This window comes from Rhamphochromis longiceps, linkage group LG3 (genome assembly GCF_057381845.1).
Source record: "Rhamphochromis longiceps isolate RC_006_pf linkage group LG3, R_longiceps_female_GT1.1, whole genome shotgun sequence".
NCBI classification, from domain to species: domain Eukaryota; kingdom Metazoa; phylum Chordata; class Actinopteri; order Cichliformes; family Cichlidae; genus Rhamphochromis; species Rhamphochromis longiceps.
In genome coordinates this window covers 40087596-40105768 of record NC_140559.1, presented here as the reverse complement: position 1 = coordinate 40105768, position 18173 = coordinate 40087596, and the positions used below count along the sequence as shown (strand labels likewise).

Genomic DNA, 18173 nt, shown 5'->3' with positions numbered 1-18173 from the left:
TTATGTTTGATTTTTGTTTCCTGTATGAAATTATCCACAAACTAATCAGATCATCTCTCTATGTGCTGATAGTTAAATGAAAAGATAACTTGTACATGGGCTAAATCTCATATGACAGATTGCATGGAGACAGAACATCACCGAGAATTAAAGCTCTGCATCAATCACGGTCAGCACGACTCAGAGAAGTAGCAGTATTAAAATTCATTAATACGACACAAACATCAGAGCTAAAAATCCAGACAGGTTCAACCAAGAACAAGACAGCAACAAAACATCTGTCTGACCCTGCAGAGTCTGATTGTTTAGTCACAGTGAGGAGGAGGCACAGGTCAGTCAGGTGTAAACTTAACCAGCTGGGTTGAGCCTGGTTGGCATTTTTCTGCAAAATCAGCATGACGGTGATAAACAGTGCTGATCATATCCTCTAATACAGGGTGACCATAATTTGATTTCCAAAAAAGAGGACACTTGTGCCAGTCATGAAGAACCTTTATAATACTGTTTACATGAAGAAAACATATTTAAACAATAACATCTCTGTGCAGTTAATGAATGGTGAAATAAAAAATGTCATATAGTCTTTTACAAGTCAACAAGTGGTCACCTTACTCTAATAGCTCAGCTGTGCTGTAGATGGGTTTCCCTCTTCACTATCAATCATGTCTTTGTCCTATAAAGTGGGAGAGCAACTACAACTACACTGGTGACTTTTCATTTTGTCCTGTTACCATTTGTAACTAATTTGTTGACTTTATGTCATTTTAGTTTCTAATAAAATGTCATGCAGTCCTGTGTTCCCTGATTTAATTAAATCTGTGAATTAGGATGCAGAAGCAGAGAGTTTAGAGGTTTTATTGCAGGGTTAATAAATGGTGGTGTGAGAGAAATTCTGCACAGACTCTGAGTCTGAAAGACGAACAGTGTTTGGAGTCTGCTGTTACCATCACAGCTGTGTAGGTGGCAGTAATACAACTTTATGCTGGTTCTCAGCTACTAATGAAAAAGAAGTGAGCTTCTTACAGCTCTTCATAACTTACTGTTATTATTGTATTTTTATTTTATCTGATCAGCAATAATTCAGGTCGTTAAAGTGTTTGAAATGTTATTAGTGTTATTGCTCATTATTATTACTGTGATTAGTGTAATGGCTTTAGGACCCAGGGGATCAAACAGAGGGTATAAAAAAGGAAGTAGCAGCAGGTGCTCTTCTTCTTCTTCTCTCCTTTGTTCTGATGTGAGGCTGTGGACTGTGGTGTTTTTGGGATGCTGCAAAGTTTTGGAGTGTGAACAGAGTGTGCTGAGGAGATCGTGTCACCATATAAGTGAGCATACTGCCCTTTAGCAGAGATTCAAGGTATAGACTGAATGTTTTTAATTTATCTTTCTTTAAGCCTTTAAAATAGATTAATTTAAATTAATCTTTAAATTACCAGTTAAAATATTATCCTACAGGATCGAGGCCTCAGTGCTCCTGTGTTTTTGATTATTATATTAGTGTATTTTTGTTTATTTGATCAGCAATAATTCAGTTTATTATGTGTTTGAAATAAATTGAATGACTGAATCACAGCTGAAAGTGTTTTTTGTTCTTGTTGTTTTATGCATTTACTCTGAGTGTGTGATTATTGTGCTGCTGTTACAGTCTTTCTGTTTTACTTCTCAGCACTGCCATCATGTGTCTGAATACACAGCGTACAGTCAAACTCAACAACCTCAGTTAAAGATTTGATAACATTTAAAGCTGTTGAGCACCAGTGCAGGTTATTTTTGACCTGTGTTTGTGTTTTTGAATAAATCTCTTGAAGTTTTTGCAAGTGGAAAATGTTGTATATTTCTGACGGATGTAAAACTTTTAAAACACTGAAAGAAATTTTAAATAAATTCAGATCTGCAAAGAAATGCATTGATTATGTTTTATTCAAGAATCAATATCAAACAGTATCACAAGATCAAACTGCAAAGAATAACATCTTTACTCTTCTGACTGGCCTACATGTGTGTGAAAGACTGTTGGTGGTCACCATCTTTTCTGCCACAGGCTTATTTTTTATCCACTAACAGGCCTCATGGTTTCTGGTTGGGTCACCATGAACAGAGGAAATGCAGCCTGTGGTTTCAACCTCAAGTCTTCGGTGTAGCTGATGTTTAGTTTTATGTTATCAGCTCACAGCAAAGAGTTAACAAGGAGCACAGACAAAGAGCACAGTATGAATTTCACTTTGACCTCTGTGTACATGACACATGTTTACATGATGTGCCTGTACTGGAATAACAGTAATGATCATCAAATATTCAGTTATCTTTATAAAATAGTGCCTCTTCTTCATCATTTTTCATTAATCAATGTAATAAATCCGTAAATCAAACAATCATTTGCACCAAAGTTAATTTATTCAAAGCTAATAATTGAAAACAAAATGAAATTTCTTCATATTTTTGTTCATTTTTTGCACTTTAAGAAAAGTTTTTTCTTTAACGTGTGAATATTTCTGTAACTGTTGGTGACCTCATAGCTGCAGGCTTATCTGCACCATCTCTGCACTTAAACGTTACAGTGACTTCATTATTTCCATCAGCCTGCAGAACTAAAATGAGGAAGAACAATTGAAGCTAAATATGAGCTGCCTTCCAGATCACATGCTTTAGCTCTGACAGCACAGACAGATGATGAGGAGACTGTGAGACGTTAAACAGGCAGAATACAGAGCTCAGAGTTTTACACGTTCTGGTTTGTTGTTTTCACACTCCTTAAAACATGAGAAAATATTTACTGATCTTCATTTTACTATAAATAACACCTCGGTGTGTAAATTGCCTTGATTGCTAATTTACTGTTAATAGTTAATATTTATTATTATTATCTGAAAAAGAAAACCATAAGAATCTAAAATCTAAAACAAGATGCTAAAACAGGGCCAACTTTCTCTAAATGTAATCACACAGAGCTCAGATGAGTAGAGAGTGAACAGGCAGGTGTGTGTTTGCACAGCAGGTGTGTGTTTGCACAACTGAAGGTTTGCAGGTTGAACACTGGAGAAGATCAGAGACAGAAGAAGACTGGATTAAGTGGATAAACTACAAGGGTGATTCTCTGCAGTCAGGCTAGTTTCCTCAGTGTGCTGTAACTCAGTGAGTGGATGAACAGTCGGTCCTTTTATGTGCAGCTATTTGAGGATGGAGAACAAATGTGCCAACCTGAGCTGACTGGAGCAGGTGAGGAAGATGACTAACACATCCCACTGACAAGGAAGAGCTGTGGAGCTGTGACAGACTGTGGCAACATCAATGAAAAAAGGCAGAAATCTAATAATTGTTTTATTACAGTCCTGATATCAGACCTCTGTTTATTTGTTTATTAGAAGCTCAGATATTAACCCTCTAAAGCCTGAATCATAAATAAAATGAAAACTTTTTAAAAGCTGGTGTGTTTTTTTGAACCTTCTAAAAAATAAATATTTTTCACATGAGGTGGAAAAAATCTTTTTTAGCTGCATCTGGCATTTTTGTACAATTTGTTGCTCAGTTTATCTTCAAATAGAAACATTAAAGTTTCTTTTTAACACATTAAACTTTGAGTTTCCTTTCACAATGTTCACAAATCTTTTAGAAAACTGGTGAAAATATCTTTGAGGAATCGTTGAAGGCTCGTTGACTGATGTCAGCCATGTTGGATGTCTCAGCTCAGGGCTCTGCATGAGTTGCTGATCCCCGCTGGTTAATCTGTGCACTGCATGTGTGTCTGTAGACATCAGGTTCTTTAACGTGAGCAGAAAAAGCCAAGCAACAAACTTTGTTAAAGAGGATGAAAAGAAACTTGATGAATGTTGGTCGGATATTCTTCTGTCAGAGGAGACAAAGATAAATTTGTTCACATTCAGTCAGACAGATCAGTGAGTCTGTAGTTGTGATACTGAAGGGTGGAGGCAGGACACGACAACAAAGATAAAACTATGACCTGCAAAGTGTGTCAGTAACTAAGCAACAGAGCACCTTTGTATATCACAGAGAAAGGTAGGAACACTAAACAGGAAAGAAACTTAAATGTTTGCAGTGGACAGGAAATGTGAACACGTCACACGACTGCTGTGGTCAAAGCTACAGGAGCTGTTTGAGGTTGGTGTAAAAGGAAGGAAGCACAGAGAGGCGATAGAAGAAGGAGCTGAATATAAACTCTGGTCTTATCTACATGAAGTGCAGCTTCTCTTTATTAAGGCAAAGTCGAAACCTTTGAGATTAGATGCAGATCAGCGTGCAGGGCTGGACATGAGGATGGGGCACTCTTTGCTCTGTTTGCTGGGGTTATTCTGTGAGTACAATACACACCTTTACTGTTTGAATGGCAGCGATGAAGGAAAATGTTTCTCACTGGTGACAATTACAGTGTTTCACTGCTTTAACCTGTTTACCTGACAGCTTCAACACAGCAGACTAGATTTTTTTCATGTTTCCAGCCTGTTTCACAGCTAATAGAAACACATATATTTGGTGATGAGTAATAACTGTGCCATGTGAAGATTTAAAAAAAAAACTCAGTTTATATATTTATTGTGATTTTGTCAGTTGTATAATGTCTGATGATGTTTCATTCATTATTTTAGTGCTCGGTACAGTCAGACATGGAAACACTGAAGGTGAGAAACTGTTTTCTTCTTCTTGTGTTGCTCTAAATGACGTCCTCTGTGTTATATTTTGTATCATGAACCAAACATTTCATTGATTTATTGGTTAAAATGTTAATATAACCATGTTAACTGTGTGAGCAATCAAGCACACACCCACGATACAAACTGTACATTTACTGAAGAGCTGTGGCTTCATACATGTGGATTTTCTTTTCATGTTTATCTGATCTGAAAACATCAACAGTGTGTGTAGTGCAGATTATCTCACTGAGTTTTGCTGTTCTTCACATCACACTGACCTGTGATGTGAAGAACTCTGCTGACTTTGAATATGACTGGTTCAGAGAACCCAGTGTTTACTCTAACCAGAAGACCAAAGTAGCTGGTGAATCAAAGGGAGAACTTGTGACCTCTAAAGGCGGCATCTACGCCTGCAGAGGACGTATAAAAGGGACAAATTTACTCACAGTAGAAAGTGATCCAGTCATCATTCAGGAAACTGGTGAGTTTAAAAATGTCATAAGAAATAAAACAACATGGATTCCCCAAAGTTTGGAGATCAGAGGGGGATAATATTATGACAAAAACTTATGTTACAAAGTGATTTACGGCCCCAACCTGCCAAGTTATTTCTGAATATATAAAGTGTTATAAAGTTAAAAAATAATAAACAATAATGGGGTTATAATATTTGATAATACTGTTTTTATTTTTAATGATAATATGTTAATCAGTCAGAAATTAAATGTGTGGCTCAGTCATTCATAAACGTGTTTTGTGATTTGGCCCCTGATGCTCCAGTTGTCACGGTTCAGCATTTTGAGTCTCGTGTGTTTTGGTATTTTATAATATGTTTTATGTTCTGAGTCCTTTGCTGTTTTGATTATTGTAGTTATTATTATTATTATTATTACCCCAGGATCAGTTATGGCTGTTACGGTTTTAGTTCTTAGGTTTTGTTTTATGTGTTCATGTTGTGTTTACTCTGTGCATTTCTGTCCCACGTTTCAGGTCTCTATGTTCTGTCTCAGTCTCTGTTAAGTTTACATGTCTAGAGTTCAGTCGGTGTGTTTCCTGTTTTACTTTGAAGGTCTGCGTCTCATGTCAGTGTTTCTAGTTTTGTTTCCCTTGTCTCGTCCCCCTAATAGACCCTGTGCACGAGAAAATGATAACTTCCTGGTTTGAGACCGGATCTGGGGTTGTACATTTCTGGTAGCTTTACTTTGCGGTCAATCGCTACTGCGAAGATATCCTCCAAAATCATGTCCAAAACACAAAAACTGAAAGATCACGTTAAGTTACAAAGAGCAGAAGGTGGGAACACTCACCACTGTGTGTCATAAAAAAATCTAATGATCAATTTTGACGTTTAAAGAGTTTAGATCAATCAGTTGTTTACATCACTCAACACAAGCAGAACTGCATCACTGCAGCAGAAGACACATCATCCACATTCAGAAGCACATCTCTGTATAGTGACTGGTCTCATGATTTAAACAGGCAAATGTTCAGCATTCAAACTACAGGTGAAGAATAGTCAAACCAGATGTTTCCCTGTTATGTCGATATCAGCTAGTCAAACACACACCTACACAGCATGTTAACAAACCGTGAAAAAAGCCACACAAAAAATGAATGATTGCTGGTAAGGGTTTCTATACATTAGTATTTATGAAGGGTATGTTGTGACTTACCTTCAAAATTACAGTGGTCCTTCGCTATGACGCGGTTCACCTTTCAACTCGCTGTTTAGCAGATTTGTTAGTGCAAGTTTGCACGTTTTTTTTTTTACATCACATTGTGTCCTGCGTCCTGATCGCTGCAGACGATCTCCTCTGTGCCGTCTCTGCTGCACAGTACACAATCGCTGCATCGATGGCTAGCAGTGTGACTCTGAAGTGCAGTCACACTGCTTTTTCCCCAACAAACACAACAATGTCGACGAAACGTTTACCACCATCAAAAAAATAAAATTGGCTACTTGATTTCACCTATCGCTGGTTATTTTTAGAACATAACACCCGCGATAAACGAGGGACCGCTGTTTACAAATACTGAGAAATATAGAATTTAAATCCTTTCTCTGTTCTGCTCTGAGGCGCGGGGGGAAAAATATCGACAGGTCTATGAACAGCATCTACATACATATTCCGTAAATGCCCAAGACATCTCGAGAAATGTAAATCTCACCTCGATTCATCAATTTGGTTGACTTGTTTTGGAAAAAGCGGCAGTAAACAAGGAGCGAATATAACACCGGAAACGAAGCGCCCTACAGGAGTTTCCCCACCGGAAGTAGCATATGCTAATGTGCACATAGTCTATTACTCCCAGCTGTGCTCTCCTGCTGTGTCTCATTCCCTTCATTATACTGCAGCTCTGTTACCATGTTGAGACAGAAATCAGAGAAAATTTGAAATGTCTTAAACTGAGAGGAAAGAAAAAACAATATAAAGAAAATATTTGTGTAGATTTTGTTTTGTTGGAATTTGAGTCACTTGAAGAAATCTTTTAAAATTTAGGATATTTTACATTTACATTGTATCAGGTGTATATTTTCTTACCTGCTTTTTCATAACAGCATATAGACCCAGGGCCATATCCATTTACCCAGAGTCACTAACTGAAAATCTTCAGATCTGTTTTAGGTATGATTGATTGTTTTTATGCAATTTTAATGAATCATCTGCATATTTATATAATTTTCCTCCTTTTTCATAACATCAGATAAACCCAGGGCCACACTGACAGCAGGAACAACAATCATACCAGTAGGGGGCAGTGTGACACTGACCTGCTCTGTGCAGAGCTCTGATGGATGGAAATATGAGTGGTTCAGACGAACCCAAACAACCTCTGAAGGTAAAATCAGAGATCAACAAAACAGAGATATCAGAGTATCTCAAGGAGGAATCTACAGCTGCAGAGGAACAAGAGGAAACCCAGTTTACTACACTGATAGAAGTGATGATGTCACCATTGAGATAACCTGTGAGTTCAGTCATTTAGTTTGAAATATACATTCACTCATGATTATCAAACATACAATGTGAAGTTTTCTGTGTTGATTTCATGTTTCTGTTTGTATCTCAACTGTTAATATGTGTGAACAGTTTCCAATAAAGTTGTTGTAAAACAACAAGCCAACTGGCCTCAGATATTCAGAGGTGAGACGATCACTCTGACATGTGAGGTGCAGGAAGGAGGTGAAACCACTGAGTGGGAGTATGGATGGAGAGGACCCAGGACACCCACACAGTGGACACACAATAATGATGTGACATTCAGAGTTTCTGAGTCCAGCAGTGGAGACTACATGTGTAAGAGTCGACGCAGAGATGACTCATATTCTTCAACAGAGTGGAGTGAAGCCTTCACATTGTCAGTATCAAGTAAGTCATGTTTGTTGTGTGATCTCCATTTGACAAATGTCATAATGGTCAGCACAGGATGAATTCAATGGTCTACAAAGCATGTTACATTGTTAGTCAGACAAAGAGCTGCAGCTGATAGTAGCCTCATTGTAGACAGTTTGTCACCACTTTGTGTCACGAACTTTCAGCTGGTATAGAGACGCCAATGCTGACCTGCTGCTCCATCACCTGAGGACAATACTGACAGAAATAAACAGAGATAATAATAATAATAATGATAATAATAATAATAATAATAATAATAATAATAATAATAATAATAATAATAGTAGTAGTAGTAGTTTACAACAAATAACAATAAATCTACAGTTTGTATTTTTTTTTAAGTCATTCTGGCCTGTCCTCTCATAAAACACTGCCATTTGTTAAAATAAAACACACACATGACTGTTTTTAATACAAAAAGCAATGATGACCAATTAGATTTAGAGCTCAATTGAAAACATTTATGGTTGGAGCCACACCAGCTTCACTCCAAAAAAGACACCAGAGCAAAGCAGCAGATGGAGGAGAATCGAGGGAGGGAAGTTAAAAATATAACATAAACATAAAAATATTGTTACTGTTACTATGACTACCATAATCTCCACCACTAGTCACCTCCAGCAGGAGGATACTGAGATTGAGCCCTTTAAAGTCACTCACAGAACCTGAAGATGGTCCAGTTCAGTGTGTGTGTGTGTGTGAATGTAGAACCACATAAGTGATGGATATGTTTGATTTACTGATATTATTAATGATGTGATTTTTGATATTTGATGTTAGTTACTGTCTCTGACTGTATCAGTGAAGACCTCCCTGCTTTATCACTGTAACCAGTAGCATTTATTCATAATGTGTGTTCAAATATTCAGAAATAGTATAAAATACAGAGTATCTTTAATTAATTTTGTTATGGAAACTTTTTTCATGCTGTGAAATTTGAAACTTTAACCAGGACTGCTGTATTTTACCTGTTACTTTGCTCACAAATGCTGTAATCGATCATTACTACATGTATGTGTTTTAATGTATAATAACAGCAACAGCAGATAAAAATATAGTTTTAAAAAGGAAAAGAAACATTTAAACCTTCACAAAAGGTGACTTCTTTCTATTATACAGTATAAAACAAACACCAAACATTTCCCTCTTAACACATCATTGTGTTTCCTTCAGCAGTGAACTCCATTAGTTTACATTCAGTGTAACTTCTTCAGGCCAGAAAATGGACAAATAGTTTTACTATCCTTACTTTGTGATGTAAGAGTTACTGCAGCTCTGGCATCATGTTGACATAGACACAATTCAGCAACAGAAAATCAAACTGTCTTAAAGTGCAGAGAAAAAAGTTTGTTCTTTCATCTGGGGAGTTTTTAAAGTTTAAATGTATTTTCTTGTATTTTTAGTCAAGAGGATGAAAAATGTACATGTTTCCTTTTTCATAACATCAGATAAACCCAGGGCCACACTGACAGCAGGAACAACAATCATACCAGTAGGGGGCAGTGTGACACTGACCTGCTCTGTGCAGAGCTCTGATGGATGGAAATATGAGTGGTTCAGACGAACCCAAACAACCTCTGAAGTTCAAATCAGAGATCAACAAAACAGAGATATCAGAGTATCTCAAGGAGGAATCTACCGCTGCAGAGGAACAAGAGGAAACCCAGTTTACTACACTGATATAAGTGATGATGTCACCATTGAGATAACCAGTGAGTTCAGTAATTTAGTTTGAAATATACATTCACTCATGATTATCAAACATACAATGTTGAGTTTTCTGTGTTGATTTCATGTTTCTGTTTGTATCTCAACTGTTAATATGTGTGAACAGTTTCCAATAAAGTTGTTGTAAAACAACAACCCAACTGGCCTCAGATATTCAGAGGTGAGACGATCACTCTGACATGTGAGGTGCAGGAAGGAGGTGAAACCACTGAGTGGTGGTATGAATGGAGAGGACCCAGGACACCCACACAGTGGACACACAATAATGATGTGACATTCAGAGTGTCTGAGTCCAGCAGTGGAGACTACATGTGTAAGAGTCGACGCAGAGATGACTCATATTCTTCAACAGAGTGGAGTGAAGCCTTCACATTGTCAGCATCAAGTAAGTCATGTTTGTTGTGTGATCTCCATTTGACAAATGTCATAATGGTCAGCACAGGATGAATTCAATGGTCTACAAAGCATGTTACATTGTTAGTCAGACAAAGAGCTGCAGCTGATAGTAGCCTCATTGTAGACAGTTTGTCACCACTTTGTGTCATGAACCTTCAGCTGGTATAGAGACGCCAATACTGACCTGCTGCTCCATCACCTGAGGACAATAATGACATAAATAAACAGGATGAAAATATAGTATAGTATCTGCAGGTTATGTACAACCGGCAGATAGAGGAAGTGGATGACATCCAGAAGTCCTGCCAGTGGCTGGACAAAGCTGGACTGAAACACAACACAGAGGCACTAATCAGGGCAGCACAGGCACAGACTCTGAACACAAGATCCATAGAGGCTGGGGTCTGCCACATCAGGCAAGACCCCAGGGGCAGGCTGTGTAAAGATGCCCCTGAGAGAATCCAGCACATAACAGCGGGGTCCAAGATGCTAGCAGGCAGGGCACACATGGAACGCCATAACCAAGTGGCCAGCATAGTGTACAGAAACATCTGTGCCGAGTATGGCCTGGAAGCTCTGAGGCCAAAATGGGAGACCTCCCGTAGGGTGATCAAGAATGACCAAGCTAAGATCCTGTGGGACTTCCAGTTACAGCTGCACAAAATGGTGATGCCTAACCAACCGGACACAGGGGTGGTACATAAGTGGAAGAAGACGGCTTTAGTAATAGACGTAGTGATACCGAATGACAGCAACATCAGGAAAAAGGAACACAAGAAGATGGAGAAGTAACAAGGGCTCAGAGAAGACCTTGAGAATATGTGGAGGGTGAAAGTAACAGGGGTCCCAGAGGTAATCGGAGCGCTAGGTGCAGTGATCCCAAGCTAGGCAAGTGGCTCCAGCAGATCCCAGGAACCAACATCCAAGATCTCTGTCCAGACGAGTGCAGTCCTACGAACAGGAAAGATACTGTGCAAGACCCTCAAGCTCCCAGGCCTCTGGCAGAGGACCTGACCTTGAAAGAAGACCGCCCACAGAGGGCGAGGAGGAAATTATATAATATAGGCAGGTAATAAATCAGAGGGAATTTGATTTTGTAACACAGTCTAATATGTCTGATTTGCTGATTACTCATTTATACAAAACTACTCAGTGAATATTTAAAGTGTGATCAGTGTTGTAAGAAATTTCTTCCTGAGACAAGTGACAATCTATTCTACTTTTTCCTGTAAATTAATTGCAGATAAACCCAGGGCCACACTGACAGCAGGAACAACAATCATACCAGTAGGGGGCAGTGTGACACTGACCTGCTCTGTGCAGAGCTCTGATGGATGGAAATATGAGTGGTTCAGACGAACCCAAAGAATCTATGAAGGTAAAATCAGAGATCAACAAAACAGAGATATCAGAGTATCTGAAGGAGGAATCTACAGCTGCAGAGGAACAAGAGGAAACCCAGTTTACTACACTGATATAAGTGATGATGTCACCATTGAGAAAACCAGTGAGTTCAGTAATTTAGTTTGAAATATACATTCACTCATGATTATCAAACATACAATGTTGAGTTTTCTGTGTTGATTTCATGTTTCTGTTTGTATCTCAACTGTTAATATGTGTGAACAGTTTCCAATAAAGTTGTTGTAAAACAACAACCCAACTGGCCTCAGATATTCAGAGGTGAGACGATCACTCTGACATGTGAGGTGCAGGAAGGAGGTGAAACCACTGAGTGGGAGTATGAATGGAGACGACCCAGGACACCCACACAGTGGACACACAATAATGATGTGACATTCAGAGTTTCTGAGTCCAGCAGTGGAGACTACATGTGTAAGAGTCGACGCAGAGATGACTCATATTCTTCAACAGAGTGGAGTGAAGCCTTCACATTGTCAGTATCAAGTAAGTCATGTTTGTTGTGTGATCTCCATTTGACAAATGTCATAATGGTCAGCACAGGATGAATTCAATGGTCTACAAAGCATGTTACATTGTTAGTCAGACAAAGAGCTGCAGCTGATAGTAGCCTCATTGTAGACAGTTTGTCACCACTTTGTGTCATGAACCTTCAGCTGGTATAGAGACGCCAATGCTGACCTGCTGCTCCATCACCTGAGGACAATACTGATATAAACAGGATAAATAAATAATATATTCAAACAAATAACAATTGATCTACAATTTCTATAAAAAGAATAAAAGTAATTCTGAACTATCATCTGATCAAATAAATAAACACACACAGACATACCACCAAAAATAGTGGTACTGTTTCTATGATTAACAGTCTCATAACTCTGAGTCACTGCCACTCACCTTTAGCAGAAGGCTGATTGAGATTGATCCCTTTAAACTCCCAGGTCCTAAAGACGGACCAGCTTATTAATCAATCTTCAAGTACTTTTTAAATACAGCAAAGAAAATATAAAACTTTCACAGCTTTGATCAAAACGATTGATGATTGAGGATTACTATGAAGGTCAAACAGCATTATATCTCATGGTAACCTCTTTGGCATTGTAAAAATGTTCTTACTGGAAATGGTTGAATATGAGTAGTCATGTAAAATGTGGAGTCTAGAGAATCAGTGTCAGGAATGTGATCCAAGGAGGGGAGACTAGGTGGGATTGTGAATGTGAAACAATTATTTTCAGCAAATCTCCAAATCAACATAAATTCACAATTAGTTCTGTAACAATTCTACAAGTAAGACTGCAAGTAGTGTAGAACAGGAGTCACAACATGAAACCACAGAGCAGAGTCATGCTGACAGTTTCTGGCAGGAAACAGAAAATCTCAATATAAACATCAGTTTTTGTTTCTTTATATTAAGATTTCAGATCCAAAATCTGACATTTTCTAGTTTCAGGTTTTGGATGTGAAAGAAGTTCATTTATCGTTCCGTTCATCATCGGACTTGTTAGTGGAATTATTGTCGTGCTGCTGCTGATGTGTTGCTATAAACAGATAAAGGGTGAGAGACTTTCTGTTTGAAAATTTACAAGAAAAATATTTTTTTTAATGCTGTGACACTTTTAAACAAACTGATGTAATAATCTTTGTGCTTTTTACAGAACCCTGTTGTAACAGGTTGGTGCAGCAGTTTAGTTTCATTTATATAACTTCAAATGAAGCTAACTTTGAATTATTCCTCATTAAACTTACATTTTTTTGTTTCAGTCGCACTCAGTCTCAGAGCACCAATCAAAGCTCTGCTTCACAACAAACATCCAACCAGAATGAAACTCAGGTTTACTCCTCTCTTCTTCATGGTGAGACCAGAAATTATTACTTTTCTCTTTAATACAGTTTTCAACACTCAGTTTTCCAGCAAACAGTGACAAAAACAAAAAGAAATAATATTTTTCTTCCTTCTTTCTTATTTTCAATGACTTGTAGGTGATCTTTCAGTCTATGACTCAATCAGAGGCTCTGGAAACACTGGAAGTGGTACAAACAGTATAAACTTTGATAATAGCAGAGCTGTAAGAAATGTAAATATTTATTCTGACTGATCAAACTTCATTATTTCAGCAGATGAATACAACAATGTCACATCTGGATTTCAGCTTGAAGGTCTTGATAAAAGGAGTGAGTACAAGAAACATGAAATGTAATAATTGGTCGAATGTTTTTGTAACTTGTGTCATTTTAGAGGAAGACAGTCTCCATGTTATTAAACACAATAATCCATCATCACTACAGGCAGACATGATGGCACAGAGGAGAGCTCTGACTACAATAATGTGAATCCTGAATCAGCCTCAGGTGCAAATGTGAACTCTACACACACTGAGTCATTAGTAATCAGATTACATGTGCAGTTAAATGTGTGACATCATTGCTAAAGTTTGTGGAGCTGATGAGCTGAATCACTTTTTATACGATTGGCTTTAGTTGTGTTCTGCTGCTGTTGTGATGTCTGAATAAAATAGATGAGATCAGTTCTGTGTGATTAAAGCATGAACGTGTAAAAGGTCAGAAAGCATCATCACATCTTTGGCAACATTATTTCTTTGTTTTTCACTTTCAAACTCGTATTTGTTCTGATTTTGTTTCAGGTCCATAAAAAGATTATTTCAACAAAACTCAAGACTCACGAACAACATGAGCAACGTCAGTGTAAGCAATGACATGCTCTTGGTTTAATATCAACACTGGAAGACTGATTATATGGTTCATCTTTGTATTAAAATCCTATTGTGTTTATTTCTGTTGTAATAAGTGGAGGGTGGATGGTGTGGGACATTGTTTCCATCAAGACACAATTTCATGATTTGGTTCTGTGAGTTTGTTTCAGTCTCTTTGTTTTATTTCTATAAGATGTTCACTCACTTCCTGCTGAATTTTACATGTTATCTTTAAAGTGTAAGAATAGATTATTTTAGTATCAGGGATTTAGTTGTATTAACGATAGTAAAGCATTATATTCGTTATTCATTTAAGTAGGCCATAGGTCAAGCTGCTAAACACTCACACATAGAGCAGACACACAGAATTGGGAGAATAAGTCAGAGGTGTATGTGAGAAGCAGAGGCGACAGAAAGGAGAACACAGTGTGTGAAGAAATGGGCAGCAAGGACACGAGAAAGGGAGACAGCAGATAGAGAGACATTAGCAGGCGCCTAGTTTTGAGAAGACAAAGGTTGTTGACCTCTGTGTGCTGTTGGGACTGCCCCAGCAGATTTTGATGATTGATGCTGAACTGTGAAAATCCCCATGTACATGTAATAAAATTAGTTGATTATTTGTTCTGAGAAAAAGCAGGAATGAAATATTACACTGTCTTATGATGCATTATACTGCTGATTTATAAGAAAACAAAAACTTATTGTCAATGTTCAGATTTTACAATGTTATTCATGTCATCACTGAGGCCATGACAGAGAACATTTTGTGTGTGATCAAATTGTTTTCTGTAGGTGATGTTTGTGTCTTTTATGCTGTTTACAGTTTGATGTGTGTAAAATAATTGTGGTGCTTTTAAAAATAATCAAATAATATCACGACAAAACGTCTTTGTTCTTCTGAGTGACCCGTGATGCTTATATGTGGATAAAAATGTATTTTCTAACTGTCTGCTATATCCTATTTATTAATCAGCTGAAAATGACTCATGATTTCTGCCTGAGCCCCCAGAAAAGAGGAAAAGCAGCCTGTGGTTGAAGAGAAAAAGTAAATGACTTGTTTTAGCAAACAGGCAACAAGAAATGCAGACAATAACAGCACAGTGTTGTTCTCTTGACAGCTACATGCTGATATTGTCAGATATAAATATAAAGTATTTCCTTAGTTCAAGGGATACAAAAGTGTCAGGTGTGCCCCTGTAGCACTGCGCTTGTTCTCTGTGTGGACTGCACATTTTATATGATCTACCTGTACTAGGAAAAATACCACACTGTGAGAACTGATGAAAACTCTTATTTAGAAAAATGTCAGACAAAAATACAGTGCCGAATGGTACAGACAAAAAACAGCAGATATCATTGTTCAAAGGTCCTTTAAAAGACCCTTTACCAGGTATCATAATCTTGGCTGTAAAAGTGTCAGAAATCATACTGTAAGTGACAGCTTTTGCCCTTTTTTTCCCCAGAAAATCCTCAGCTTTCAGTGTGGACATACAGATATAGTTCCTCTCCCATATTTCTCATGTCAGACTCTGAACACATCTTCCAAGTACAATCACTGGGCTGTGTTTACAGCTGGTGGCCAATAGAGGGAGACATAATCCATTTATAATTTATTGTATCTGTCATGGTCTCCCAGTCCTCCTGGTCAACCAACACGTTCTTTTTCCTTACGAGTGTAATGAACTCGATACTTTACTTTCTGTTTCTTTCCTGTACGCACTGCTGCAGTTTCATCTAAGAAGCAACCTGGCTGTCTTAAAGGTCATGAAAATTCATTCAGAATTAGCAACACTGATGATGGTAATTATTAAAAAGTATTGGTACTGGTACCAGTAGGGGAGACCGGGGATAGTTGTAACATTTTTGACATTTCTGTCTGTAAATTGAAGCTCTTTTAAGGTAGTGGATTCAAAATGTAATGCAAAGTATTTACATGTCTCTGCTATTAAATAGTGCAGCTATTTTCTCTGCAGCACAATTACCCATTGCATGGTATGGTCTCAAACACGAACAGTGAAATGTTACAATTAACCCCATAGTCTGGGTTAGTTGTAACATATCCTGGGGTAAAATGTAACACAATGAAATAAGGGTACTAACAAAACATTAACATGTAATCTTTGTTTATTCAACACATGAATGCACTTACATCCATTTATGTAGCTGTGTGTGTGTGACAGAATGCAGAAATCTAGCTTTTGAACATATTTCAACCCCTCAAAAAAGACAAATTATGGAAATTTCTGCAACTGAATATTTCATTCATTTTGGTTGGTCTTCCTTGAGTTTGGCCTCATTGGCTCAGTGGGCATTATAACCTACAGCTCTTGCACCAATTTTGAACATAACAATGAAGCTGAAAAAATGTAGTTGTTCACCAGCATCGCAATTCCATTACTTTTTATCATGGCTTACCTTGGTGTGGTTTGCAAAGTGCTTCAGAAAGATGAGGAAATCTGTTTCTTGCACCCATCCTGATTTATTTCCACTACCAGTACTTCCTACTGGTCCATCTCTGACACAGTGGTTTGCATAATGTATGTGTGGGAACACAAACAGTGGAGGAATTGTGTTGCCAATGGCATTAACCGCATATACAAAAGCGACCAGTGAGCCTCTCTCTGCTGATGTCATTGCCCCAAAGTGTTTAATATAAGTTAAAGTAATAGTGTGGTAAGTTGTAACATCTGCATTATTGTTACAACTAACTCAGACTGTTGCTGTTACAACTGACCCAGACTCCTATAGCCATGAACTAGCTAACATTACAGCCAACGGCTAAAACATTAGCACTAAAGACCTACACAGAATATATCCCCATAGACATACAAATAACATAATTTAAGTTTGATGAGTTTAACTGCAAAGCAGATAATGCTATTAGAAATTGAAATAAAGTAGAAAAACTTACTTTTTGGCATACAAATTACTTTTTTTCATGTTAAATTATCTGTGTTTGACAAAATGTGCTGATTTTTCACATGTGATAGCAGAACTGAATTGGGCATGTACAGGATGAGTCACATCATTTGAAACTTAGCCCTGATTGGAGAAATTGGAAGTGTTACAACTGACCCACGTTACAACTATCCCCGGTCTCCCCTATATAGCCCTGGTATTTACTTGGTATTAGATTGATACCAAATCTTGCAGTATTGCACACGACTAATAAGTAGTGATATTAAATTCATTAAACTGATATAATTTCAGCACCATGGACAGCACACAAGGTTTTCACTGCATGAGCTGTGCTCTCTAACACGTGACTGTTTGTAGGGGTGGACAAATTTAGCTGCATGCACACATAGCTCTCTCTGTGATAGGTTAATGATTTTAATTAAAAAATATATGTATATTGATTATTGGCTGAAAGTGATTAAAATTTTTAATATTGTGACACAGTGGGTCCGCACTCTGGAAGGGAGGGGAACATCCGAAGAGGCATACACCTGCTGAATGGCCTCCACAACCCTGTGGGACAATCGAGACTTAGACAAGGGTCTGACCAGAATTCCATAGTGGAAGCTCACAAACGGCTGGTCTGACTTCCTGAACGGCCGAATAAGCAAGAAGTTCTGTGCCAAAGCACAGAGATGGCACAGGGCAACCTGGCTCCCAGCTGCCTCCTTGTGCAGGGGTCCAGCTGGTGGGCCGAACACCAGGAGGCAAACAGCCCCCGAAGAAAGCAGTAGGCAGTCCTGGTGGATGGCGCACAAAACTCCTGCAGCATTCTCACTTTTAGATCAGGCCAGGCATGGAGCCTCTCCCTCTCACGGTACAGGCTGTCACCCTGAGCCCTACTGGGAAAAGATGGAACAGTGACCCCCTCACCTGGAACAGGAGGTCACTCAGAACAGGGAGCTCCGGGG

General features: G+C 38.2%; 1 protein-coding gene across 1 annotated transcript; it reads left to right on the top strand.

Moving 5' to 3' along the window:
• Positions 1-9455: 9455 nt before the first annotated feature.
• On the top strand, positions 9456-14243 carry LOC146674650 (Fc receptor-like protein 4). The gene is made up of 12 exons (XM_085401105.1): positions 9456-9756; positions 9879-10157; positions 10328-10330; positions 11412-11675; positions 11798-12085; positions 13038-13148; positions 13249-13264; positions 13355-13446; positions 13574-13624; positions 13712-13765; positions 13880-13942; positions 14236-14243. The coding sequence occupies exons 1-12, from the start codon at positions 9456-9458 to the stop codon at positions 14241-14243; spliced, it is 1530 nt and encodes a 509-aa protein (XP_085257231.1).
• The last annotated feature ends 3930 nt before the right edge of the window (positions 14244-18173 follow it).

What these genes read in the sequence shown, in the direction of transcription:
- LOC146674650 (XM_085401105.1), top strand. Translation starts at nt 9,456, where the DNA reads ATGAAAAATGTACATGTTTCCTTTTTCATAACATCAGATAAACCCAGG. An exon ending in CTCTGGAAACACTGGAAGTG is followed by an intron (nt 13,625 to 13,711) that starts GTACAAACAGTA and finishes TTATTTCAGCAG; the next exon opens with ATGAATACAACAATGTCACA. An exon ending in TGAAGGTCTTGATAAAAGGA is followed by an intron (nt 13,766 to 13,879) that starts GTGAGTACAAGA and finishes TCATCACTACAG; the next exon opens with GCAGACATGATGGCACAGAG.